This window comes from Diabrotica virgifera, chromosome 5, assembly GCF_917563875.1.
Source record: "Diabrotica virgifera virgifera chromosome 5, PGI_DIABVI_V3a".
In the NCBI taxonomy this organism is placed as follows: Eukaryota; Metazoa; Arthropoda; class Insecta; order Coleoptera; family Chrysomelidae; genus Diabrotica; species Diabrotica virgifera.
The window spans coordinates 23,368,853-23,389,355 of record NC_065447.1 but is presented as its reverse complement, the minus strand read 5'-3'; the positions used below and the strand labels follow the sequence as shown (position 1 = coordinate 23,389,355).

At 30.8% G+C, this 20,503-nt stretch overlaps 1 protein-coding gene across 7 annotated transcripts in view; it reads right to left on the bottom strand.

Annotated features, from left to right (window-relative positions):
* LOC114327866 (uncharacterized) overlaps nucleotides 1-20,503 on the bottom strand; it is an 88,663-nt gene that overhangs the window by 2,157 nt on the left and 66,003 nt on the right. For 4 of the 7 annotated variants that reach the window (XM_028276578.2, XM_050651319.1, XM_050651321.1 and 1 more), the window contains 40 exons: nucleotides 20,074-20,178; nucleotides 19,811-20,020; nucleotides 19,650-19,754; nucleotides 19,486-19,590; nucleotides 19,322-19,426; nucleotides 16,674-16,778; nucleotides 16,443-16,619; nucleotides 16,179-16,388; nucleotides 16,020-16,124; nucleotides 15,862-15,966; nucleotides 13,822-13,926; nucleotides 13,662-13,766; nucleotides 13,499-13,603; nucleotides 13,228-13,332; nucleotides 13,064-13,168; nucleotides 12,900-13,004; nucleotides 12,739-12,843; nucleotides 12,579-12,683; nucleotides 12,415-12,519; nucleotides 12,252-12,356; nucleotides 12,086-12,190; nucleotides 11,257-11,361; nucleotides 11,099-11,203; nucleotides 10,943-11,047; nucleotides 10,781-10,885; nucleotides 10,616-10,720; nucleotides 10,455-10,559; nucleotides 10,296-10,400; nucleotides 10,044-10,241; nucleotides 7,696-7,833; nucleotides 7,517-7,642; nucleotides 7,340-7,465; nucleotides 7,160-7,285; nucleotides 6,978-7,103; nucleotides 6,799-6,924; nucleotides 4,812-4,937; nucleotides 4,619-4,756; nucleotides 4,468-4,560; nucleotides 4,311-4,415; nucleotides 4,148-4,249 (listed from right to left, as the gene is read on the bottom strand). In XM_028276578.2, the coding sequence (XP_028132379.2) occupies nucleotides 4,148-4,249; nucleotides 4,311-4,415; nucleotides 4,468-4,560; nucleotides 4,619-4,756; nucleotides 4,812-4,937; nucleotides 6,799-6,924; nucleotides 6,978-7,103; nucleotides 7,160-7,285; nucleotides 7,340-7,465; nucleotides 7,517-7,642; nucleotides 7,696-7,833; nucleotides 10,044-10,241; nucleotides 10,296-10,400; nucleotides 10,455-10,559; nucleotides 10,616-10,720; nucleotides 10,781-10,885; nucleotides 10,943-11,047; nucleotides 11,099-11,203; nucleotides 11,257-11,361; nucleotides 12,086-12,190; nucleotides 12,252-12,356; nucleotides 12,415-12,519; nucleotides 12,579-12,683; nucleotides 12,739-12,843; nucleotides 12,900-13,004; nucleotides 13,064-13,168; nucleotides 13,228-13,332; nucleotides 13,499-13,603; nucleotides 13,662-13,766; nucleotides 13,822-13,926; nucleotides 15,862-15,966; nucleotides 16,020-16,124; nucleotides 16,179-16,388; nucleotides 16,443-16,619; nucleotides 16,674-16,778; nucleotides 19,322-19,426; nucleotides 19,486-19,590; nucleotides 19,650-19,754; nucleotides 19,811-20,020; nucleotides 20,074-20,178 (4,752 nt within the window). Of the gene's footprint in view, nucleotides 1-4,147; nucleotides 4,250-4,310; nucleotides 4,416-4,466; nucleotides 4,574-4,618; nucleotides 4,757-4,811; nucleotides 4,938-6,798; nucleotides 6,925-6,977; nucleotides 7,104-7,159; nucleotides 7,286-7,339; nucleotides 7,466-7,516; nucleotides 7,643-7,695; nucleotides 7,834-10,043; nucleotides 10,242-10,295; nucleotides 10,401-10,454; nucleotides 10,560-10,615; nucleotides 10,721-10,780; nucleotides 10,886-10,942; nucleotides 11,048-11,098; nucleotides 11,204-11,256; nucleotides 11,362-12,085; nucleotides 12,191-12,251; nucleotides 12,357-12,414; nucleotides 12,520-12,578; nucleotides 12,684-12,738; nucleotides 12,844-12,899; nucleotides 13,005-13,063; nucleotides 13,169-13,227; nucleotides 13,333-13,498; nucleotides 13,604-13,661; nucleotides 13,767-13,821; nucleotides 13,927-15,861; nucleotides 15,967-16,019; nucleotides 16,125-16,178; nucleotides 16,389-16,442; nucleotides 16,620-16,673; nucleotides 16,779-19,321; nucleotides 19,427-19,485; nucleotides 19,591-19,649; nucleotides 19,755-19,810; nucleotides 20,021-20,073; nucleotides 20,179-20,503 lie in introns of those variants that run through there. The other 3 variants (XR_007698212.1, XM_050651322.1, XM_050651323.1) reach the window with 3 other exon arrangements.

Sequence of the window (20,503 nt, the reverse complement as noted above, 5' to 3'; positions counted from 1 at the left end):
AATGAAAGTATCTTGACTAAGGTACATGTACATAACCACGACATAAGTACTTTATTCTAATTTTTAAAGCTTACAAATTAGGAAATATTTATATATTTAAAAAATGAAGGGAGAAGGTATAGGTATAGGAAACCCTAATAAGAATTGAAAGCTAAGTAAATTTTCTACGCGATAGACTAGTAAGATACATGGTGTTCCATTTAAAATAAGTAACTTATTACAGCTTGAATTTGGTAATAGAACAATCTGATATTTTGACCATCCTTTAAGAAATTTTGTTGCAATAAGCATTTGTTTAAGTATGCTAAATAGCCTATTATTAAGATCCAAGAAAGAATTTGTTACTGATTCTTAGATTCGTATATATTTATTTCTTTCTAAAACCTTACATTTTTATAAAAATCGAAATAAATCAAAACGCCCTGTATTTAGGTATAGGGAACCCTTATGAAAGTATAGCTTATTTCTTAAGGTCAATTCAATAATGTCAAAAGGATTCCATAAGAAAAAATAAAACTTTGATATACCTCTCTTTTTTGGAGCACCCTATATAATTCACATTATTTTTAGATTGTAGTATTAATGGCCCTGTATATTTCTGTGAAGAAATTTTTTTAAAATATCAAGTGGTTTTCCGTACAGAGACCGAGGCGGATAAGATGAACCACCCTGTATAGATCCAGAACATATTTTATAATTGTTTTATTACTCCTGAAAGATATTTGTTTGTAAAAAAGGAATCTATGTTATGGAAATATGAAGGTGCAATATCCAGAATAGAGCAGGCCAGAGCCTGGTGGAGAAGATTCGAAACTCCACAACACTAGAACGTCTCAGCAAGACTACTGAGATTACAAAACCATCAAGAAAAGGAATCTGGAGTTTTTCGAACATGTAATGAGAGGTGTCAAATACAGGTTGCTATAAAATATTATGCAAGGGAAAATAGCACACAAACGCAGTCCAGGACGAAGAAGAACCTCATGGTTGAAGAACTTGCGAGATTGGTATGGTATTGATACGATCACGCTGGTAAGGGTGGCAGTGAATAAATTTAAAATAGCTATGATGGTAACCAACGTTCTAAGACAACATGATATATGAAGAAGAACTATAATAATATATCCTTAATATGAGTGCTATTCAATAAAATCAAAGCAGAGGGGTAGATTCCAGATGAGTGGAATCCATCATACATATCATCAATTTAAAGAAAAGGGGATAATAGGTGACCAAATAACTATATTAGTCTAGTAAAATAAAATGACACTACATGTAAATTAAAATGTAAATTCGTACAGATTGAAACAAATTTTATATCAAAGTTTAGGTGGGTACAAAAGATATTTTCAAGAAAGTATCCAAATTATACAAGGGGATTATTGTTTAAATAATTAAAAAGGGGTCATTTTTGCATAAAAATTACTTTTTTAACTGCTGAGGTCATCCAATTATTAATGCAGGTCTGTAGCATTATCTTCTTTAAAGTTGAAGGGTAAATCTTTCACATAAGACTTACTAAATTAAATTTGGCCCCCTATTTATTTAAATAATTATAAATAAAACTTTAAAAACAAAATTACAAAAAATTATTTTTAGCGTTTTAAATAAGCACTATAAAATATCTTGTTTTACAGGATAAGTTGCGGTATGTTATCATTATCAATCAAAAAAAAATTGGTGCAAAAATATTTAATATTTTTTGAGATATTTAATTTGTTTATTAAATATTACTCTATTTTCAATTGCAAAAACGCGGTTGTTGCCAAAGAAATATTAACCTGTATTAAATCTTATTATTATTATTTTTATGTAAATCTTTGATAAATGTGTTGATAAATTCAATTTTCAATTAAACTTCCCCCTAAAATGCCATTTGAAAATTATTCAAATTTGTTTATAATTTGTTTTCTTAATAGCGTCGCGGGGATTAAATATTTTGAAATTTTGTTTCGATAATTGGGTTCCTGGGAATTTTTAACTAATTAACAAATTTTTTTGTCTTTTTTTTCCTCTTCTTTTTTTTTGTTGGAATTATATTACTACGGGCCCTTTTTGGGTTAAGTTTCATTAAGAAGGTTGAATCTCTAAATTGTAGATTCTAGACCTAAAAATATTAAGATTGGTCTAAAATCACTTAAATAAAATGTGAATACTTACTGAGTTACAGGGTGTTTTATTTAAAAATTTAAAAATTATTTTTAGCAAGCACTTTCAAACTATTTGACGTATCCTTATCATACTTGACAGAAAGTGTGAGTACTATACAATCTACTAAATTGTGATAAATAAAAGTTTCTAGCTACCACCAGAGGCGTACGACAGGGGACAGTTAATGGTTGACCCTTCCCAAATTCTACGCCACTGAGGGAATTACTATTTTAGCTCGATTCTCCAATACTTTCTATGTAAATAATATACTCCTTACTGGTAACGATTAAGTCATTAGTTTTCGAGATATTGGACGTTAAAAATGAAACGGCATATTTATTTTGATTCATTCATTGATTCATTTTAAACTTCCAATATCTCTCAAACTGATGACTTTATCGATACCAATAAAGTTATTTACATACAAAGTATTGGAGAATCGAAAAATTTTGCTACAATAGTAATTCCCTCAGTGGCGTAGAATTTGGAAAAGGTCAATCATTCACTATCCCCTGTCGCACGCCTCTGGCACTAGCTAGAAACGTTTATTAATCACAATTTGGTAGGGTGTATAATAGCCACACTTTCTGCCAAGTATGATAAGGATACGTCAAATAGTTTTAAACTGCTTGGTAAAAATAATTTTTAAATTTTTAAATAAAACACCCTGTAATTCAGTAAGTAGCCACATTTTATTTAAGAGATTTGAGTTAAATCTTAATATTTTTAGGTTTAGAATCTACAACTAAGAGATTCGACATTCTTAATAAAATTTAACCTTAAAGGGGCCCGTAGTAATATAACTCCAAGAAAAAAAAGAAGAAGAAAAAACGACAAAAAAATTTTTTTAATTAGTAAAAAATTCCCAGGAATCCAATTATCGAAACGGCATTTCAAAATACTTAATCCTTGCGACGTTATTAAAAAAACAAATTATAAACAAATTTGAATAATTTTCAAATGCCATTTTAGGGGGGAGTTTAATTTAAATTTGAATTTATCAATACATTTATCAAAAACTTACATAAAAATAAAAATAATGAGATCTTAAGCAGGTGAATATTTCTTGGGCAACAACCGCGATTTTGCAATTGAAAATATATTAACATTTAATAAACAAATTAAATATCTCATAAAATATTAAATATTTTTGACCAATTTTTTTTTGCTTAATACTGGTAACATATCGCAACTTAGTCTGTAAAATAAGATATTTTATAGTGCTTATTTAAAACGCTAAAAATATTTTTTTGCAAATTTGTTTTTAAAGTTTTATATACAATTATTTAAATAAATAGGGGGTCAAATTTAATTTAGTAAGTCTTATGTGAAAGATTTATCCTTCAACTTTTCAGAAAAAAATCCTATAGACCTTCATTAATAAGTGAATTACCTCAGCAGTTAAAAAAGTATTTTTTTTTACAAAAATGACCCCTTCTTAATTATTTAAACAATGATCCCCTTGTATGATTTGGATACTTTCTTGAAAATATCTTTTGTACCCACCTAAACTTTGATATAAAATTTGTTTTAACCTGTACGAATTTACATTTTGACTTTTTTTTATTTTATTAGGCTATATAGAGATCAATGTAATGATACTGCGAGTAAGTGAGTTGATAGCCTACAGTGTTGTCAGTTGTTCAGATAGGCTTAAGAGTTTTTGGACCTTATGAGCTTAGATCGGTCTAGGTCAATGGTTTGAGCCACACATAGCCAGAAATTGTTCAATTGCAAGAATACTACGTAAGATCTATGGAGTAGAACTGAAGTAGGTTCCATTCAAGAGTGAATTTACTTCAATGGATAAGTAGTGAAGTACACGGAAAACATAAAGGAAACGTTTGTAAACTTGAACAATGCCGAGAAATATATATTATCTAATTTATTAAGAAAAAACGAATACTTTACTATAAAATCATTTTGAATCATTGATTGCTGCCCAAAGTTCCTTGTATTAGGTAATAAAGAACTTAATTTTTTTAAATACGACTACCTGAAAATCCAAATCAATATATCTATTTGTAGTGTTTTTAGGATGTTCGTCAGATGAACTTTCATTATTTTTTAACATGTCCCCAATACTACTTGTTTTATTCTGAAATAACAAAAGAATAACTTCCACTATCAAGTCTCATTAATATTGAATTATTATATACCTGTATCTTTACAAATTCTGGCAAAAGCTCTTTGATATTATCAAATGCTTTATTAGTGTCTTCAATTGTAGATTTCAGTAATGTAGTAATATCTTTAGATTTCTCCTAAAATAGTTAATATTAAATAAAGTAAAACCATGTGTGATATTTGATTTACTTGTATGATTCCAGGATCTGGTATAGAGTTTTCCAAGTTTTCCAAAGCGTTCGTAGTGTTTTCAGCTGTGTTTTTAATATTAGCGGCAACTTGCTAAAATATATACCTTTTAGGATACTAATTTTAGTTCAAAATCAAGGCCAAATTTTACCTGTATTTTTATTGGGTCTGGTAAAGATGTCTGAATGCTCTCGAATACTTGTGGTAAAACAGTCTTAATATTTTCCAAATCTTTGTTTGAATTTTTGGAACCTGAAGCTAGTGCTTCAATAATCTCTTTGGACTTTGTCTAAAAGTTAAATTGTAACAATTACAAGAAGTACAGAAATCGGAATTATATGTACCTGTATCTCTGATATCTCTGGTACAGAAGTTTGTATGTCGTCAAACAATTTTGGCAAACTAGTGTTTAAATCGTCTAGTTTGGTTTTCGTTACTTGGAGCTCTTGAACTACGTTGTCACTTATTTGCTACAAAAGCAACAGAGCTAAATTTTAATATACAGTGGGCACGTAAAGGTTGGAATAAATTCATTTTCTACAGAATGGACGATTTTTGGTAAAAATCCCGAAACACGTCAATTTTTATTTTTAAATTGAGACTTTTTGACATATATATCATACTAGTGACGTCACCCATCTGGGCGTGATGACGTCATCTACGATTTTTTAATGAGAATAGGGGTCGTGTCATAGCTCATTTGAAAGGTAACTCAATTCTCTATTCAGTAATATAAACATTAACATAATTATTTATACAGGGTGTCCAAAAAAATTTTTTTTAATTAAATTTATTGACAGAAAAAGAAGAATGTGTGTAATTTATTTAACCCAAAATACATTTTACTCCTATCCGAAAGCAGGAAATTATGTTTATTTGACAAATAAATATTGTTTTTCTACGACCGTTTAATTACATGCTCATTATTCGCTATTTTTTCATAGATAATAGCACCCATTACTGTACCCGTGAGTAATAATTCATTACTCACGGGCTGAAGTTACTCACGGGTCATTACTCACGGGGTGAAGTTAGATTCAAGTGGCGCATGCCACTTTTAATATTAATCGTATATAAACTGCAAATAAAATTACTTAAACTTGTTTATTTAATACAATAATTATTGTAATTTATACCAATAATTAACTTCGAAAAATTTTTAAAGGAATTTTAACTGTAACAATGTCAGTATATTTTGTACGTTTATATCTTGTTTACTAAAAATTTTGACGTTTATCATTTAATTTAGTGACAGTGACATTAGCATTTTGTTTATGTTAATTGGAATTTATAACTAATATTGTGTTTGTTTTTCAAGTTATATTGTGTTAAATATGCTATAACATATTATGTATAGTTATATATTATTATATTATATATAGTTAAATGTAAATATAAAAATATACATTATAACTATATATTATGAAATTATGTCCACCGACAACAGCCATTTCCTATTTATTAGATTCACTGACAGTAGGTACAAATTTAAGCTTATATTTTTTCGAAGACGAATAGAATTTATATTGACTATTTCTAGTTGTATTTTTACAATAAATAAGAATGTAGTAATAGTAAGCAACCAATTATTCAGCCACGTACTAGGGGTAAATAGCATTTAGGTATTTCTGTAAATTATTATAATTTAAATCTCGAGTAGTTGATAATTAAATTTTTTACTAATTAAAATAAAAAAAGTCGTAGAAAAGTATAGTATTCTACTCGCATGTAATGGCTATTACTCACTCTGATGAATTACGACACTCGCCTACGGCTCGTGTCGCAAACTTCATCATCGTGAGTAATAGCCATCATTACATGCTCGTTGAATAATATACTATTTTTGCTTAAATTCAGTATTAAAGCAGCCACCCACCTTCCTTATGACAGTTTGAACATTTAATTTAAGCGAAAAGCAATGATTAATTTTCAAATAAACATTTTTTTCTGTTTTCTGAGAGCTGTATATCGTATTTTGATATAAATAAATTACTTGCATTCTTCTTTTTAGGTCAGTAAATTTAATCCAAAAATTTTTTTGGGCACCCTGTATAAATGATTATGTTAATTGTTATATTACTGAATAGAGAATTGAATTATCTTTCGAATGAGCTATCACACGACCCCTATTCCCATTTAAAAAATCATCGATGACGTCATCACGCCCAGATGAGTGACGTCACTAGTATGATATATATGCCAAAAAGTCATAATTTAAAAATAAAAATTGACTTGTTTCAGGATTTTTTTACAAAATCGTCCATTCTCGAGAAAATGAATTTATTGCAACCTTTAGGCGCTCACTGTATACTTTTATATAACATAATGTACCTGTATTTTCTGGGAATCTGGTATGGCTGTTTGAAGTTGATTAAAAACTTTAGGCAAAGCCGTGCTAAGTTTGTCAATTGACTCAGTTGATTTGGTTGCTTCTTCTGCTAGTACTTTAGCTAGTTGCTAAAATAAAATAATTTTCGAAAAAAAACATTATAACAGTTCAACAGTTTTACCTCTATTTTTGTAGAATCTGGTATAGCACTCTGAATGTTTCCAAAAGACTTTGGTACAACCTTCACCATTTCATCGATCTCCTTATTCGACTTTTCAGCTTCTTCAACAATTTTATTTAGTAGATTCTATAATAGAGTTAGTTTAAGCTTACTGAGTGAATTATAGTGCACACATTTCATACCTGTAATTTTACTGAATCGGGTATAACCTTCTGGATTTGCTCAAAAGCTTTTGGTAAGCTGCTGCCCAAATTTTCTATGGCTTCGGTAGATATTTTTGACCTTTCTGCTACTATGTTAGCCATTTCCTATAATTTTTTCATGCTTTAATAAAAATATACCAAAATGGTTTGAAATTGTACCTGTATCTTATCTTGTTGTGGGAGAAAAGATTGAATGTTATCGAAAAGAGTTGGTATAAATTTGGCTAGATTATCAATGGCCTTGCTTGAATTTGTAGCATCACTCACTAGCTTTTCAGATAATTCCTATAATATAACGAATTAAACTATATTACCAACATGCTGGTATTCTATTACCTTTATTTGCTTTTCATCTGGTATAGACTTTTGGATACCGTCAAAAATCTGTGGCAACCCTTGGTTAACTTTTTCAATGGCACTTTTGGATTTTTCAGCTTCAGTTGCTATTTGACTGGCAACTTTCTAAAAACCACAAGCTAGAGTTTGCACTACGTTAATGGGGTTGAGAATATTACCTCAATCGTGGAAACATCTGGGACAGACTTATTTATCTTGTCAAAGGCAGCTGGTATTGCAGAATTAATACTTTCGATAGCTTTGTTGGAGCTTTCAATTGAATTTGTAATTGTGTCTATAATATCTTTGGATTTGCTCTGGAATATATGGTTAAACAACTTGTTTTGGAAGATGTAATATTTTCAAATACACTTGAAAATAACTTTAGGTAGGTTCGTAGATATAAAGGCTTTAAAATTGGAAAAAAGTTACGATCGCATCATGTAATCGTGTATGCAAAAAATTGTATGAACTTTATTATTATTAAAAATGAATAGCCATTTTCAATTTCGTTGCAAAACGAAAATACAGCCGAACCATATTCTAGTCCAATCAGAGAGTGCAGCAAGCACCTCTTAGTCCATGTGGTGAGACAGCTCCCGTCTGGAAAAATTTCTGATTCGGTTTCTTTGTGGATTCCTATTCAAAGATGTCCCCTTTAAACAAATCTGAAGGGTGCCGGGCGGAATTTTTGGGCAGAAATTGTTTAAACAATTTTATTAAACAAATACAAAAGATCATGTTTTTTTGCTCTGGAACATATATTTTTAGATTTTTTGGGTCAATCTAAACAAGAAAGGTATCTTGTAAATTTTCTCAGAAATTGACAGTTTTGGAGTTATAGGCGATTTAAAATATGAAAAATGCGAAAATACGCATATTCGAGGCTTAAGAACTCATATTTTAATTTATTTTTGAGGTTGCCAGATACTTAGATTAAAGACTGAACATTCAGCTTCAAGATTCTGAAGAGTGATCTCGTCTAACTTTAATTTATACCGTTATTTTTTAATTGTTAAATATTCGTGTTTATCCGATTTTTTTGCCGCTGCGGCGTGCTCCATTTCAAAAATCTCCTATTTTCCTCCGAAAAATATTTTTTCTAGATTCTTTGTGATATTCTAAATAAAATATGTTAATTGCCATTTTTCTCAAAAGTTAATAGTTTTAAAGTTATAAGCGATTTAAAATCCGAAAATGCGTTTTTTTGTCATTTTTCGGATTTTATATCGCTTATAACTTAAAAACTATTAATTTTTCAGAAAAATGGCAAGAAACATATTTTATTTAGAACATCACAAAGAATCTAAAAAAATATTTTTCGGAGAAAAATTGGAGATTTTTGAAATAGAGCGCGCCGCACCGGCAAAAAAATCGGATAAACACGCATATTTAACAATTAAAAAATAACATTATACATTAAAGTTAGACGCGATCACTCTTCAGAATCTTGAAGCTGAAGGTTCAGTCTTCAATGTAAGTATCTGGCAACCTCAAAAATACTAATTTAAATATGAGTTTTTAAGCCTCGAAAATGCGTATTTTCGCATTTTTCAGATTTTAAATCGCCTATAACTCGAAAACTATCAATTTCTGAGAAAATTTACAAGATACCTTTCTTGTTTAGATTGACCCAAAAAATCTAAAAATATATGCTCCAGAGCAAAAAAACATGATCTTTTGTATTTGTTTAAAAAATTGTTTAAACAATTTCTGCCCAAAAATTCCGCCCGGCACCCTTCTGATTTGTTTAAAGAAGACATTTTTGAATAGGAATCCACAAAGAAACCGAATCAGAATTTTTTTTCAGACGGGAGCGGTCTCAACACACGGACTATCTACCGGTTTCGGAATTTATTAGTCTCTCATCAGGAGGCACATATGCTGCTCTCCCTGATCCAACCAAAACAAACCCAAGACTAAGTTTTCACTCTAATGGCATATAAAACAATATAATGCTATTCTACACCCCATCAGAATGAAAACAATGGGAACCTTCTCTGGTTACACCTCCGAGGCTTCTACAATATGCAAGCCATACGGATGCTGAAAAAGCAAATTGTAAATTGTAGAATTCCCTCATCTTCCTTAGTCTCAGCATCCGTATGACTTGCATATTGTAGAAGCCCCGGAGGTGTAACCAGAGAAGGTTCCCATTGTTTTCATTCTGGTGGAGTGTAGAATAGCATTATGCTGTTTTATATGCCATTAGAGTGAAAACTTAGTCTTATATTATTATTGTTTATCAATAAGTTTTAATATCAGAAGGTCCGACAAATAATGAACAACTAACTTTGTGTGGGCAGCAAATAGAGAGACTGGAAAAAATATAAATATCTAGTCTATATCAACTCTGAATTTTGGATCTAGATCAAGAGATCCTAGCCCAAGATCTACCACGGATTGGAGAGCCAATACTGATAATTAGCTAACAAAGACAAAGAAGTGTAACACAAGTCATATTCAAGTGACATTTAAGTCATTTTCAAGTGCATTTTAAAGATTTTCACTTACTATAAGTTGTTACCTGCAAATCTGGCTCGTTTTTTAAAACTTTAAGGATATTTTCAATTGCCTGACTTGAGTCCGTATTTATTTTAACAATTTCTTCTTCAACCTGTTGAAGTTTTGATGAATCTGGGACAGAATCTTTGATATTTTTTAAAGCATTATTGTAGTAATCAACTGTTTTAGTTAACAAATCCAAAATTTGCTGTGATTTTTCCTACAAATAATAAACAAATTGTGTAAATTGTTTATATTTGTTGTTTTGATTTACCTGTAGTTCTATAGGGTCAGCTACATGCGCTTTTATGTCTTCAAAAGCTTTGTTTGAACTTTTTGTTACATTCGCCAATATTTCTACAATTTTATTTGTCTCTTTCTAAAATCAAATATGTTAATAGGCTGAAAGGTTGTTCAAATTTTATTCTAGTACCTCTATTTCACTAGAATCTGGTAACATACTTTGAATTCCTTCGAAAGCTTGTTGAGATTTGTTGTTTGCTAAAGATATTGAGTCTTTAATATTTGTATACTGAGCCTAAAATTTACTTTAATTATTATTGTTATAAAATTATTGTTACATGGCACAAATACCTCGATCTTTTTTGGATCTGGTAAACAATTTTGTATATCCAAAAAAGCTTTATCTGTAGATTCGGTGGCATCTTTAATTGAGTCTGATAATTTATTTGACGTTTTCTGAAATTTGATCCAATATATTATTTTATTAGATATATAAGAACCATAATTTGTATATACCTGTATTATAGTAGCGTCTGGCAAAACGCTTTCTATATTTTGAAACGCCTTGTTACAAGTCTCTCCTATATTTCCTATCGCATCAGTTATTTCTTTGGATTTACTCTACAAGTTTAATCGATTTATTATATTATATAGAATATTACATACTTTATGTATTACCTGCAGCCCATCTGGTTTGGGTATTATATCATTAATTCTGTCAAAAGCTTTATTTGATTCTTCAGTTATATCGGTTAGAGTTTTTGCAATGATTTGGGATTTTTCCTACAACATTAACTTTGTACTGCGAGAAAAAAGTAAGTATTAAATATATACCTGAATTTTTGTTGGATCTGGTAGAAGATTTGTAATGCTATCAAATGATGTGTTGGACGATTCGTTCGCCTTATTCAAGGCATCTATAATTTGATCAGATTTTTTCTAAAATATATGTATCTTTAGCGATGTATATTATACAAATATGTAGTGAATACCTTTAGGTCTAGGGGATCTGGTAATGAAGAATTAATTGCTTCAAAAGCTTTAGTAGAGCTTGCAGCTGCTGCTGTTAAAGCTTCAGTTATGTCTTTGGACTTGTTCTATAATTTTAGGAATGCTAAGTATATTGTTTTTCAGTATTTGTTTATCGGCTACTCTATGTACAATATGAAAACTCGCACTCTTAATAGAAGATCTAGGAAGACGTCATAATCTTTCACAAAGTACGATAAGACATGTAGGTAGTTTACAAAGTCTTCAAAGTCGTTAAATATTTGGAAATAGAAAAACACATAGAAATAAAAGGAACCCAGCAATTTAAATATTATAATGTCGAAACCCGAAACACGCAACGATAGAAGCAGAGATAAAAAATAGATCGGGGCAAACAAGATCGTGTCTAATACAACTCCATAATGCAATGTAAGAATAAAAAAAGAATAGTATACAAAACAATAATACGAAGCATGATGATATTTATATGCAGTAAAAATTTGGATCATAAACAAAAAAACCAAACGAGCATTCTGACGATAGAAATGGAATACTGAAGGAGGTGCTGTGGACTGAAGAAGAGGCGGGATATCAAATGAAGAGATAAGGAGGATAATGAAAGTGAAAAAAGATGCCCTGCAGTATATAGATGAAATAAGACTAAAATGGTGCGGCCAGGATGAAAGAAAGTACAGGGTAGTCATTGTGGCATGCAGTACTACTACTAGACACACTTATAAATACATGTAGCCGATAAAAAAACTTTGACTTTTAACATGATTCAATAAAAACTTTTGTAATAATATACTTAGAACATAATAATATAAGTACTTGAAATAATAAGGGATCTGGTAAACCATTCTGAACATTTTCGAAAGCTTTGGTAGATTCTTCCTTAATTTTAAGGAGTCCCTGTGTAATATGGTCCGATTGTTCCTACAATAAATTTAATTGTGATTACTGTGTAATTTTGACAGATCTCATAGGTCTGTCGTACCTTTATTTTGTCAGTATCAGGAAGCGCACTCAACACTCCATCAAAAGCTTTGGTTGATACTTCAGCAGCATTAGCTAGGGCATCAGAAATCTCTTTGGATTTGTTCTAAAATTATGGTTCTCAAAAATAAATACTCCCTAGATGACTAACGTTAAAATTTTACCTCTATTTGTAAAGTATTCGGTAATACACTTTCAATATTATCAAATACTTTAGTGAATTTATCATTAGCTTCTGTCAATGCATCCGTAATCTTAGTCGACTTGTTCTAAAATATAAACGTTGATAACTTTTAAATAGATGTAAAATCCATGTACATAAATATACCTGTATTTCCAGTACACCGGGTACCGCTTTTTGGATGCTTTCAAATGCTTCATTCGACTTTTGTACCGTGTCGGCTAGTGCCTTAGTGATCAGCTGAGTTTCATTCTAAAGAATGTGTAAGTTTAGAATCAATCAAAAAATTGGTTGACAAGTGATATACCTGTATTTTTACTGGATCTGGTAGTACCGTTTTAATATCTTCTAACGCTTTAGTTGAATTTTTTTCTACATCTTGTAGCATTTCTGTAATTTTTTTGGTACCTGCCTAAAATTTTGGTAAAACCATTACTTTAGTCCGTTCGTATAATATTTAATAACTACCTGTATGTTTATTGAATCGGGAATCCCACTCTCAATAGTACTAAATGCCTTGAGAGTACTGTCAGCTGCATTTGTTAAAAGCTCGGTTATTTCTTTAGATTTCGACTACAATATTTTTAAAATTTTTTATTTATAAGTAAATATTTTGTACTAAGAACTTTTACCTGTATTTGTAAGGGATCTGGTAGAGCTTTGTGAATTCCTTCTAAGGCTTTATTAGAATTTTCTGCTAAATCTGTAATTGAGTCTGCAATTTGCTTTGACTTGTCCTATAATATGAGAGGAATTCAGAGAGTATTTAAAATAAAACAAAACAATTTGCCATTACCTGAAGAACTTGAGGATCTGGTACGGTACTTATAATACTTTCTAATGCTTTGCTAGAGATTTCAGCAGATTTAGTTAAAGCGCTTGTAATTTCTTTAGTTTTTTCCTGAAATTTTGTGTGTTTATTTTGTTTTTAAAACATTTTTGCAACTGAAATATGTCATTGATTAAAAAACAATACTGTTTTACCATAATTCATACTACAGTTGCAAAAATGTTCTAGAGAAGTACTAGTATTCTTAATACACATGAAATATTATTTCCAAATATACCTGTAATTTTAGGGGATCCGGTAAAGAACTCTCAATACTTTTAAATGCAGTTAAAGATTCCTCAGCTACAGTACTTATTGCTTCTGTTATTTTTTTAGAAGAATCCTAAAATTAGGAATTACTAGTAAGTGATTTCTTATAATTTATTATAGGAAGGCTATACCTGTATTGTTTTTGGATCCGGTATAGTACTGTAAATAGTGTCAAAAGCCTTAGTAGACTTTTCCGCAATATCTACTAGAGCCTCACTAACTTTTTTGGATTGCTCCTAAAATTGAGATGCTTAAAAAAAATGTTATATAATTTTATTTCCACAATATTACCTCAAGTTTGGTAGGATCTGGTAATGCAGTTTTAATACTAGCAAATGCTTTGCTAGTATTTTCAGTTGTAGATGCTAAGGCTTCCGTAATTTGTTGGGATTGTTTCTAAAAGGTCTGAATTAGTTTGACGATGACAAAGTAATACCAATTTGACATTTGAACAGTCTTATATAATAGTCTTAATTACACGAAATTTTAATTCTAATTTATGGTTTCTTACTCTTTTAAATTGGTTGATATAATTATTATAAAGACGAACAATACAAAATTGAAAACCAATTGCAATATTTCCTAACAAACAAACGATTTCAAAATACAGTAGGAAAAATGAAAGAATACCCATGCACGAACATATAAAACACACTGTATTTTCCTGTCACTGTGTCACACAAAAAATTGGCCAGCGCAAGTACATGTAATAATTATTATTACATGTACTTGCACTGGACAATTTTCTTTGTGACAAGGTGACAGAAAAATACAGCGTGTTTTATATGTTCGTTCATGGGTATTCTTTCATTTTTCCGACTGTACATGATTTTCAAAATACAGGAAGGTGACAATGTAGAAACTACAGAGAAATATGTTCAGATTTTACTTAAAAATAATTTTATTTTATATTTGGGTCATTCCATTTCAAATCACTCAATTTTGGAGCAAAAAAAATTTTGGACCTCCGATTTGTCTGAAAATTTGTATATAGCTTCTGCGGGACGTAAAAATAAGATATTTAAGGTCAAAAAATCTTCTTCTTCTTTTTTTCTCAAATTGTTATTTTTTGCGATTTTACAGTGATTTGGTGTTTATTTATACAAATTTGCATTTTCTATCGTAAAGTATCAATGGAAAACATAATATTTTAATAGAAGGGACTCAAAATGTCATTATATGGCATTATAACAAGTTTCTTTGATTTAAAACAAGCTTTTGATCAAATTTTATAGTGTAGAAAACGTTAAAATACCGTTTTTTACATTTTTCTCCATTCCCAAAATACGTCATAATTGATTTGGCTGAAAATTTGCCCACATATAGACAAAATATAGGACTTTAAGTGGTGAAAAGGATTTTAATTATATTGCAATACCAAAAAAGTTACATGCAATATTATAGTCAAAAATATAGGCGTCTACTGTAAGTACAATTAACTCGAAAATATCGACCTCACGACAAAAACTGTTAAAAAGAAATTGTAATAATTATAATTATGATTTATTTGGAACAATTTCAGTTCCTTCCATTTTTGTCGAAAAGTTAAAAATGGCGGAGATATTTAGCAAAACAGGTTCTCCTTTAAAATCAAGATGGCGGCTAACGTAACGGAGGAATTCATTCGTGATTTTAAATTTAGGCTACTGTTGACTCCGTTAAAGATCAGAAAAATAAAATTTTGGGCAGCTCGGCATTCAAGGTCAAATGCTATCCCGACTGGACTAATATATACTTTTGAGTCTGATATTACTGCATGTAACTTTTTTGGTATTGTAATATAACTCAAATCCTTCTAACCACTTAAAGTCCTATCTTTTAGCTATATGTGGGCAAATTTTCAGCCAAATCGATGTTGATGTATTTTGGGAATGGAGGAAAATGTAAAAAACGGTATTCTAACGTTTTTTACACTTTAAAATTTGATTAAAAACTTGTTTTGATTCAAAGTAACTTGTTATAATGCCATATAATGACATTTTTGAGTCCGTTTCATTAAATTATTATGTTTTTTTATTGATACTTTACGACAGAAAATGCAAATTTGTTTAAATAAACACCAAATCACTGTAAAATCGCATAAAATAACATTTTGAGAAAAAAAGAAGAAGAAGATTTTTTTGATCTTAAATATCTTATTTTTACGTCCCGCAGAAGCTATATACCAATTTTCAGACAAATCGGAGATCCAAAATTTTTTGCCTGAGTGATTTGACATGGAATGTACCATTTAATATCTTTGTTTTTAAAGCGACCGGTTTATCCGCAATAATTTTCAAATTGGCAAACTTATAAATTCATTTTTAATAATTCTGTGTTTAATAACAATACCTGAAAATTAGTAGGATCAGGTAGTGCTGTTGTTATACTGTCAAAAGCTTTATTTGAATTTTCGACTGTATCGGCTATCGCCTTTGATATTTGAGTGGATTTTAGCTAAAATCAAGCTATAATAGAACAATTCTCGATTTTCTTTATTTATATTGTACCTGTAGATCAGAAGCATTAGGTATCGCCTTTTGAATATTTTCCAGCCCGACATTGGCCGCTTCTCCTAGAGTTTTCACATTAGTGGCAAGTTTAACAAAATGTTCCTGGAATATAATCACTTTTTAATTTTTAACACGTGAACCATAAATGTTGTTTACCTGAAATTTGCGAGGATCTGGCACCATATTATTGATGGCTAAAAGTGCCTTAACTGTAGCATCAGAGGAAACCTTCAAATCATCCGTGATCTTAGAAGCTGCAGTCTGTAGTTGAGCTGGATCAACTACAGCTTTATTGATATCGTCAAATGCTTTGGTAGAAGTGTCAGCTACAGTTTTAAGAGCAGCGGTTACTTTAGTACACTTATCCTAATAAAAGCTTTATTTTAGACAATTCCTGCTTCTTCTATATGTTTGTATTACCTTTATCTCTGCTGGATCCGGTATTGAGCCAGTTATCTCTTCCAAGCTTTTAGTAGAACTTTCTGCTAAAGTTTTTATCCCTTCAAGTATTTTCTTCGATTTTTCCTGAAACTCCAATGGGTCAGGAATGCTTTTGGAGATATCACCGAGTGTTGTTGCTATTTTGTTGGATGCTTCCTAAAAGGCTATATTTTGTAGTTTTCCCGCAAGGCTTTTTAGTTTTATAAATACCTGTATTTTTAAAGGATCGGGTAGAGACACTGTGATGGATTCTAAAGCTTTATCAGAGTTCTCAGCAACTTTTTTTATACTGCTTACTATATTGCTAGATTTTTCCTACAATATAATGATTAACAATCCGAAGTGCCATTAGGGCATTTCACTTTCTAGCACGAGAAGTAAAATTAGTTAAAAATATAGAGTTACTAGGTTAAGTTATATTCTTAAAAATTAAAAATCTAAGTTTTCAGTATTTTATCCAGTTTATTAGCTTTAATGATAAATAAAAAATTTATTCTCCACAAAAGATTAAACAAAATACAAATTTTCATTGTACAGTTGGTGGAAAAATACAGAAATAAAGAAACATGTAATAGAAATCATTGAGATATTCTGTGGTGGGTACTCAATAAGAGAGGAGTCGACGGTGAATCTCTGAAGATAAGAGACATGTATGAGGGTGGAACAAGTACTATTAAGATAGGTGTGGAAGGGGCTAATACATTTTATGTGAAAGTTGGATTGCATCAAATCTCTGTGTTTCATACTTATTTATTCTTATTAATTTTGGATCAGAAAACAGCGAAACTACAGGGTATCATTCCCTGGTGATTAATGATGGTGTACTGTAAGGCAAGCCGCACACCAAAGAAGCATGAAACTAAAAACATAAAACATGAAACGAAAAACATGTTTCATGAAAAGAAAACACTGCTAAACAAATCTCAAAGTCCGCCTACCAATGAAACGAGTGTGATTCATGCTCATGACACATTTTTATTTTCGGAGAGTTTCATAAATGGCCGGACGTATATTTGTCTAGCAGTCGTTTATTTCCATGAAACGTAATTTACGTTTCATGAAAATAAAACAGTGCAAAACAAATATACGTCTAGCAATTTATGAAACTCTCCGAAAATAAAAATGTGTCATGAGGATGACTCACACTCGTTTCATTGGTAGGCGGACTTTGAGATTTGTTTAGCAGTGTTTTAGTTTCATGAAATATGTTTTTCGTTTCATGTTTAATGTTTTTCGTTTCATGTTTCTTTGGTGTGCGGCTTGGCTTAGTAGGAAATAGTGAAAGCAACTTATCACGAAAACTGGAACAGTGGTGATAATCGCTTGAGGAAAAAGGTTCAAAATGTAGTAGGACAAAAACAGAGTATTTGAAATTAAAAGAGTCATTTAAAGATGGAGTTACTACAAATAATATGAAAGTGAAAAAACTTTTGATAGAAAAATGATTGCGAAAACTAGTAGGCCTACGTAGGATCCGTATTATAGAGTAACGAAAACATAAATAGATATATAGTAGAAATATGATTGGATGGATGCAATAGAAGAAAGTGAGTGATGGGTTGTGTAAAAAATTCCAATGAATCCGAAGCAAAAATTCTACAAAACAACCATAAAACCAGCTATGATGTACAAAACTAAATTTTGGGCAGATAAAAAGAAAGGGGAACAACGAGTTGAAGGAGACAAACTAAAACTTTTTCTTAATTAACTTTCATTGATAACTGCTATTTAGTAAATATTTGTATAAATTTGGTAAAAAATAAATTAGGATTGTAGAGAAGAATTGTAGATTGTAGAGAAACCGACCTAAACGATTTGAGATCCAAATCAATATCAATGTTTATTTATGTCAAAAATGAATTTCAAGGAAAAAATAATCAGTAAGGACCATTGAATAACGAATACAGGGAAAGAATAATAATAATAAAGAAGAAGAAAAATATTAAATTAGTTTAGTATCTTTTCGAATGAGCCTTGAAGGGCTCGTAGTCATACAACTCCAAAGGAAAAAAAGCATTTCTTCTATACTACGTTCATTCCCAAGGTAAGCTTGGGTGTGTCGTATCGTCTCAGCTTATCATTGGTTGGACGTTAGACACTAATTTCTAACCAATGACAAGCTGCGATAACACGACACCTCTACCGATCTTCTTCTTCTGCCTGTGTTCGTCCACTGCTGGACATAGGCCTCTTCCATTTGCTTCCATCGATTTCTACTCTTGGCATTTCTCATCCACTCTATGCCCGCGACTGGTTTGATATCATCTGCCCACCTCTTCTGCGGTCTGCCTTCTCCTCACCTGTTCTCTCTTGGTCTCCAGTTTGTTAGTCTCTGTGTCCATTTTTCGGGATTATCTCGGGCAACATGTCCGACCCATTGCCACTTGAGCCTTGCTATACGTTCTGTGACATCAGTAATCTTTGTTCTTTCACGAATGTCGATATTTCGAATTCTGTCTCTCAAACTTATCCCTATCATGGCCCTCTCCATCGCTCTTTGGGTTATACTGAGCTGCTCTAAGCTTTTCTTTGTAAAGGCCATGGTCTCCAGTCCATATGTAGATACAGGCAAGATCATGTGTCTGAAATTGTGACGTTGAGCTTATCTTAGCAATGAACTTAGTATAGTTACAAGAGAACGAGAGCTTTTATTGTACTGTAAAATTAAGAATACACTCGCAGTTTTATTTGTATTAAATTTAACTGTTCATAATTAACCATTTTTCAGGAAAACCCATAAAAATAAATTTTATTTTGTTTTAGATAAACAATAATTGGCACATTCCTAGTAATTAAATATTTTCATATAATTTTATTAATATGCATATATTTTGACAATATTTCTAGATTTCAGTTACCTCTAATTTAAAGGACTCAGAAATGTTACCCTGAATCTCATCAAGCATTTTATGCGATGCTTCGGTGGCATTTTTAATTGTCGCAGCAATTTCACTCGATTTTTCCTGTAATTTTTAACTTAAGTTATTACCGCATATTTTTATTTTTTTAGTTATAACAATACCTGCAACTTTAAAGGATCTGGAAGTGCTGCGTGTATGGTTTCTAGCGCTTTTTGAGAGTTTTCTGCTACACTCTTTATAGAATCAGAAATCTGTTTTGACTTTTCCTAAAATTACGCCAAATTAAAGAAAAAATTCCTTCATACAAATGGGTTTATTATTTTACCTGTAGATGTAAAGGATCTGGGATACTACTAGTAATATCATCTAGAGCTTTTATAGAGTTTTGTGAAGCAGAATCAATAGCTTCCGAAATTGCTTTAGATTTATCCTACGAAGAAAACAAAATAAAGTTTCTACAACCTAGTAAACCGTTGCTGTACTTACAGTCAATTTTGTAGGATCTGGTAATACTTTTGAAATGTTTTCAAATGATTCTATTGAAGCCTTTTCTGCATTTTTTAGTGCATCTGAAATAACTTGTGACTTTTCATGAAACTTTGCCGGATTCGGAATAAAGCTTTCAATATTTTCAATCGCTTTTAAAGACTCTTCTGCTGTCTTTTCCAATGCAGCTTTTATTTCGTTTGATTTTTCCTACAAATTAGCTTTGAAGATAGTTTTCCTTACTTTTTGGATAACATATTTACCTGCAGTTGTGTAGGATTAGGTATGGCGTTTTGGATATTGTCTATGGCTTTGTTAAAATTTTCAGCTGCCTCAGACATTGCAGCTGATATATCTTTAGTTTGTTCCTAAAACTACTCACTTAAAAATGTGTGCTATAAGGTACGAGCCCCTTTAGTTTTATTAAAATTCAAGTATTTTTGAAAGTGACTATAATAACTCAATTAATAGGATACTATAGGATACTATGAAAAATGGTTAACATGATGAACAAATTAGAAGTCTTTGAGATGTGGTCGTATCGTAGAATGCTCAGAATATCTTGGGTTCAACGCATTTCTAACAGAGAAGTCTTAAACAGAGTAGGTCAAGGCGAAGGTGACTTAATGAAGATGATAAAAAAGAGAAAACTTGAATATCTGGGGCATATAATGAGAGGTAGCAGATACAGGA